Genomic DNA, 6580 nt, shown 5'->3' with positions numbered 1-6580 from the left:
GTTTGTGTGTGTTTGTGTGTGTTTGTGTGCGTGTCCCCTCATGTGGCAGGTCACTATAGGACAGTAGTGCAGACATCATGAGCCTATGCAGGTTGTTTTCACCAGTGACATTTAAGTTGTAGGCGATTTTATATTTGTTATTTTCTTTTATATTTCATGTCGGGAGAAGAATTTCCAAGACACGAATGTGTTTTTACCTGTGCACTGCTGCCTCTGTTCTACTGGCTCTTCCACCTCGTCCATCGTGCGACTGACGCCGCCAACTTGAACATGACGTCGCTCTTACTGCGCGCGTTTTGTGTGGGTTTCCGGCAATGAGTGGAATTACCGAAATAAAAAAAAATTATAAATGTGTTTTTTTGGAGTGTGTTGTTGGCCCAACAACACATAAAAACAGGTTTTATAATAAAGCAACTCGCATACAGAAACAGTAAAGTTAGAGATTAAAAATGAGATTAACGCGATTAAAAAACATAACGCGCTAAATATGACTAATTAATTAATCGCAATTAACGTGATAATTTGACACCCCTACTTAAAACTTGCACTAACTCCCACACTTTCTGTCAGGGGCTAAAATGATGACTTCTGAGCAGCAGGCGTGCCAACATTAGGCTTTTTCAAACATTTAAACATTCTGACTGGTTGTACTATAAATGTACTGTGTAGATGTAAATGTATTGTGTTTGATTAATGACATTTGTCTTGATATCATGTCATGTGTTAATCTTGATAGAATTATTTTATTTTTCTTGACCCAGTTTTATTTTGTATTTCTCTAGCCATGTGTGCTTTGAGTTTTACTTTCTGTTGTCCAGGTTGTTTGCGCCGCCCTCATGTGTCTCACCTGTGTCTCATTCATTTGTGTGCATATATATCCTCTGTTCTCCTTTGTTGGTTAATTTTGTCATTATCACTTTCACATCTGTTTGCATTTTTGTGTTTGGTCATTCTTTGTTTTATTAAACAATTTTGGAAATGCAGTCTTGTGTTTCGGGTCGTACTTCTGCTCTAAACATGACACTTGATGGTGATGTTGTTGATGAATTGAATTTTAGAGGATAATACTACAGATGAATTTGGCAAGTGCACATTTCAGAGGGGAATGATAACAATGAAACAAATGAAAGTATTTTTAGAAGATAATGAAGAAGTTGAAATCTTGTATTTATGGTAATTGGAATGAATTACTTTGGAATGTTTTAAATGTTTAATAAGGATTTGGATAGTGGTTATCTTAAGGAGACTGATCAAATGTTGTTAGAGTTGGTCTAATGTAATCATGTAAATAATGTATTTTGTAACCCCCCAAGGACTGCAGATGGAAAGTAGCTTGTAGCTAAATCTGGCAAAGAGCATCATTTCTCTCTGAGATAAATGTTTTCTGTGCACTGTTGTTGAATAAATAAAACACTGTGTGAGTTGTGTGGTCGTTTTTGTACTATTTACATCTTCAATGTTTTTCAGGCTAGGGACCCCCCTACAATATAAATGGCATACAATTGTGTTCTATATATATATGTATATATCAAACTGGGCCTTGTGTCCTGTATAAACATAACTGCTCTGTTATTGTACATTCAATACTGGGGGGATATTTCACTGAAGTCGCTTAACAAGTTCAGGCTTATCCTGAAATCCTGAGCTGAAAATAGCTCCATCTCCAGTTTAAGCCTCAAGTCGTTCCATGGCAGAAATAAGCCTCTGACCAAAGCTGATTCAGGTCTGAATTAAGGAACCCCCCCCCCCCCCTCCGTCGGTAGAGAGGAGGCTGGCTGCAGACTCCATAGTCTGGTTAATGCGAGCCTGGGAAGAAATGACATAATCCAGGCCAACATGTTCGCAGTTTGACAGGGAGCAACAGACGAGGGAATGAAGAGAGAGAGACAGATGTGATGAAGGAGCACACAGACAGAATCCACTGAAAAACAGTTCATCCTCATCCTTCAAAACTGAAGATATATATATATATATATATATATATACTTTTTTATATATACATATATATGTATATATAAAAAAAAGTCTAATCAACCAAAGATTTCACGACCCCCTGCAGTAACTCCATGACCCCCGTTGAAGACCTCTGCTCGAGAGGACAGACCCTCCATCAGAAAAGCACGCACAAGTTACAGGTAATGCTACGATGACCAGATGGGCCTATTTATCTGAGACAGTTCCAGTCTTGAGCCCTGTGTCCTCTGCCCCAGCAGATTTATCCTAATCTGTAATTTGTCCCAGTTTTATACAAGAAATGTCCCAGGTGTCCATTTGACCAATTTAATAGTAAAAACAGGAATATAAATGTTTTTGTTTAAAACCGTTCTTGAAGACCAGAAGGCTAAAAATGCACACTGCAGGGACAGAAGTCTCTCACATTATATACTGATTCACAAGTGAGGTGAGACTGGACCAAGAATTTAATAATGTTCTCTTGACAATTTTATTATTTATCCTAAGTAATACACAAACAGAGAAAACCCAACTGCTTCTAAATAAGTTGACTTGATCTGTATCACTCCATGGAGCGTATTAAATCAAATATTAGTCCGATATTGTAATGAAATTGAATCTACATGTCAAATAACAAGAATAAACTTGTGATATCAGTTGCACTGAAGGGCTAGGATATATAAGATGAGAGTTTAGTCCAAGTCAGTACCACGGACAAGAAAGTGAAGGTTGGTCATATTTATGGTTTTCTAATACAAAACATATTATAATATATTATGTTATTATATTATTTTATTTAAGGGTTTCGTCGTCAGACTTCTGCTGCTTCAACTTCACCATGAAACTGCTGGTGGTGTTTCTCCTCTTATGTGCCACAGTGGCCCATGGACAAGGTGAGTTTTTAAATTATATGCTGTAAGTGTACAACTGTTTGGAATGAAATGGAAAGGAATAAAAATTCCAAGCATGGAGGACACCAGCAAAGAAACAAGCATCTGACTAAAAGCAGGAATGGCTCCACAGAATTAATACTAACACTAACAAGAATTTTAGTTGTCAAATGGTCAGTGGATTATTTTTATTGTACATGACCAGATAAGGGCAAAATATGCTGATTCATTGTTTGTGTATTATTGATAAAAAATACAATTTGCTCGTTCTATTTGGCCATTTTGCTTTGTTGCTTTAGTACATCTTCTGGCATGTGTTTTAGAATCTGTGTAGTGCTGATCATGATTAACAATAATATAATTGTCAATTTCGAATTGTTGCATTGTAGATGGCACAATGACATTTTAAAAAATATATATTTTGCAGATTATTATATTATATTATTCAGAAGATCCTAAGTTTCAGACCAAGTTGAAGAGCAAGTCATCATTAAAAAGTGGAGGCTTTTGCCGATATATACTTTAGATTCTTATGTACAGACCTCTATGTATTTCATACCTTGACAGTTTCAGCTGCAATCTGCCACCTTCCTCAGAAGTGTCAGGTGAGGTTGCTGTGTCATGTCTGGTCAGTTGATTTAAACTGATTTTAGCGCAGTTTTTCTCCTCGGAGCAGTAGGACGACAGTGCCCCTAAGGTCCCACTTCCTCTGAACTGTATCCCACATGTGAGAAAGTTGGTATGTCCTCTCATCCTGATTTACAGTCTGTACGACTGGAGATGGTTTAAATCAGCTGACCAGACACAACAGCGCACCTGAAACTGTCAAGGTATGAAATAAGTAGAGGTCTGTACTTACAATTCTAAAGTATAATCAACACAGAAGGTCAAATAATCCTAACTGGACCTTTGCAAATTTAGTCCTCATTGGGGGTATTATGCAAATCGACTTTTGGGAGCTTTTGACGTTAAAACATTGTTTCCTGATCAAAAACATGCCTGAAGAGGATTTAGACGACATGTTTGATCTAATGATCGCCCCTGGGCCCTAATCGAACCCTCCTTATGGTTAGTTGTACGACTCTAGTCAGTGCTCAGGCCACAAGCTGACATCACCCATGCTCCTGCACAGCAATTTTCAATAAATATACAAAGGTCTGACACAAAACACTACAACTTCACAAACCTGATGTGCAGTAGTTTCTTTAACAGAATGCATGCTGACTGTAATGTAGTGTTAGTAGTGACTAAGCACACAGAGGAAAGGGAGGGGTTACTCAGAGTGTCAAAAACATAGATTTTGGTGAATATAACATATTTTAAAACAATAAGGTAACATGATAATCCAAATATGTTATGTGTTAGCAGTTAATACCCCACAGAAGAATAATACTCCTTTAAAAATGTTTTATTCAAGATGAACCTGAGTTTGAGCCACAACTGCCTGAGGACTCACTTGCAGAGGAAGACCAACTGAACAGCTCGGGTGAGTGAGCAGCCATCATAAAACAACAAATACAGAAATCATCGAAAAAAACAATAACAAAATTTAACATGTTGATTTTACAGATGAGATGAAATCAGACGATATCGATGACGCTGAAATGAGTGAAGGTCAGTTTCTGGATAAACACACAACTTCAAGAAGAGCTTGCAACCATGTTAGCTTGGTTTTCTCCTTTTCCTCCTCCAGTTTTCAATCAGATGTCAGTGGACTTGTTTCCTTTCATGAGTTTGTTTTAGAACAAATACGTGATTTAGAACAGCCCCAATATAATATCTTGATTCACAGATGTCATAGATTATAGCTACAAAGCAGACAAAAGCATAATATACATTTAAAATGACCTGCACTTTGGCCTTTAGGGCTTTGGTCAAAGAACACCTGCTAGACTCTATGAATGAATGTCTCTCTTACTCTTCACACACCCCAATATCTGTCTTGTCAATAAAACTTTTATGATTTGGTGTTTCAACTGTAGACAACTCTCTGGCTCAAGAAAAGAATGCCGAGTCAAGGGGTAAGCATCATTTTCTTTATATATTTTGGTCTGTTACATAACCATTATTAAATGAATTGCTTTTTAATGCTCAGGACATAAATGCGACAGAATTGGATCTCTAAGGCCTGGAGTGTGGTACAACTACAGGGGGCGTAACTACATATATCTGCCCTATCGACGGCCTTGGGCTTATGCTCAGGTAAAGTCAGTTTCATGTGCATGATTTTATTGTGTGCATTTTAATAATCTCATTTACTGCTTTCTTACTCAGAACCACTGCCTGCAACTTGGTGGAACTCTCGCCACAGTTCACAACAGTGTTGTGAACTCTTTTCTGAAACGACTTGCCCAGGGAGACCCGGCTTGGATTGGATTCTCTGATGCACAATATGTTAGTAATAGCAACCTCAAAACTTTCTTGGTTAAAGGTTGACTATGGAACTTTTCTGTTGTACGAGTGTTTCACAGTATGTTTTTAAACTGTGCATGTCTTTAATTACAGGTGTTTTTGTTTGTAGCCAAAATAGCCAAAATATACAGTCCATCCATGTGTTTTTCTGTGAGCAGGGTCACCTCTCCACAGATCAGATCTGTAACTTGAGACTTGCATGGAGATACGTTTTATGTTCCAGGCAAATCAGTATCACACTCTCCACCAGAAAAGCTACATAGTGGAACTTTGAAATCAAAGTGAAACAATTATTTCCTTCTTCATTCATTACTAACCCCTAACCCTTATGTATTTTCTATTTTTAGGATAGGTTTTGGTTCTGGATAAATGGTGAACGCCTGGTCTATGCAAACTGGTGCCGTGGAGAACCCAACAACTACCATGGAAGACAGGACTGCGCTATTATCAACTGGACAAGTAAATATTCTTAATCGATCAGGTTTTAAATCTTTTGGTGATTATTATGACTTACAACTTTACCATTTACAGGAGCCAAGTGCTGGGACGACCAGAAGTGCAAACAAAGCTTCCCTTACATCTGTGAAAAAAAGTAGCTATGAACTACTGAGTTCACATTAACAATCATACTTTTCACTTTTTCATGCAATATATATCCAAAGAAAAAACATAAAATGAAGACCGATGTTAGAGGTGGTCTGCTCTGAGGTCATGTGACTCAAGAGCAGAAGGAATGGATCTGAAAGTTGCTTTAACTTCACTTTTCTTTTCTGTCAAATGTGATTAAAACGCTCAAGCATTCAAACATGGCTCCGTTTGATCATATTTTAAATTAAGATGAATAACTACTTAAAGATGTTCCCTTTCTGGGAGAAGTGTCCTTCATCTGCTCCTCTCCATGGAGGGGTTGCTGAGATGTTCCACAGTGTGGTGTTGCACAGCAATGATGGCAGCATCAGTGAATAACCCAAGACAAATTTCACACTCGTGTGAATCTTGAATCTTGTGTTAAACTGAATATCTCCTCAGAGACAAGCAGGTGACACCACTGGGACATGTCTATGATGAGGCAACTCTGCTCACAATCACAATGTATATTTTGTTCAAGGTTTTGAGCAATAAAACACCTGTAATTGAATACAAGTTTACATGATAAGTTTACATGAAAGTTTTAAAGTCATCCAGTGGAACATCCCAGGCAAAACAATAACATCTCCACAGAGACAAGAATATGGTGAACACTGTACCAGGTGTTTAGTGCAAGTCCAAATAAAAAATACACAACACAAAAATGTGAGTATAATGAGTATAAATAAAACTAGAAT

The 6580-nt window shown here is 37.6% G+C and overlaps 1 protein-coding gene across 1 annotated transcript; it reads left to right on the top strand.

Annotated features, from left to right (window-relative positions):
* The first annotated feature begins 2659 nt into the window (after positions 1–2659).
* LOC110160266 (ladderlectin-like) lies at positions 2660–6056 on the top strand. Its single transcript, XM_055156454.1, has 9 exons — positions 2660–2681; positions 2755–2846; positions 4261–4329; positions 4413–4457; positions 4826–4864; positions 4939–5045; positions 5118–5237; positions 5603–5714; positions 5787–6056. Exons 2-9 carry the CDS (start codon positions 2792–2794, stop codon positions 5849–5851), a joined length of 612 nt encoding a protein of 203 aa, XP_055012429.1. The 5' UTR covers positions 2660–2681; positions 2755–2791; the 3' UTR covers positions 5852–6056.
* Positions 6057–6580: the final 524 nt, after the last annotated feature.

The sequence above is a fragment of the Boleophthalmus pectinirostris genome, unplaced genomic scaffold (assembly GCF_026225935.1).
Source record: "Boleophthalmus pectinirostris isolate CB_2022bp ecotype Guang Dong unplaced genomic scaffold, ASM2622593v1 HiC_scaffold_20, whole genome shotgun sequence".
In the NCBI taxonomy this organism is placed as follows: domain Eukaryota; kingdom Metazoa; phylum Chordata; class Actinopteri; order Gobiiformes; family Gobiidae; genus Boleophthalmus; species Boleophthalmus pectinirostris.
This window is presented reverse-complemented; position numbering and strand designations above follow the sequence as displayed.

Bases quoted from the DNA above. Each gene is read 5' to 3' on its own strand.
- LOC110160266 (XM_055156454.1), top strand. From the start codon at position 2,792: ATGAAACTGCTGGTGGTGTTTCTCCTCTTATGTGCCACAGTGGCCCAT. The intron at 4,330-4,412 runs GTGAGTGAGCAG...TTGATTTTACAG, and splicing joins AGACCAACTGAACAGCTCGG to ATGAGATGAAATCAGACGAT. The intron at 4,865-4,938 runs GTAAGCATCATT...TTTAATGCTCAG, and splicing joins AAAGAATGCCGAGTCAAGGG to GACATAAATGCGACAGAATT.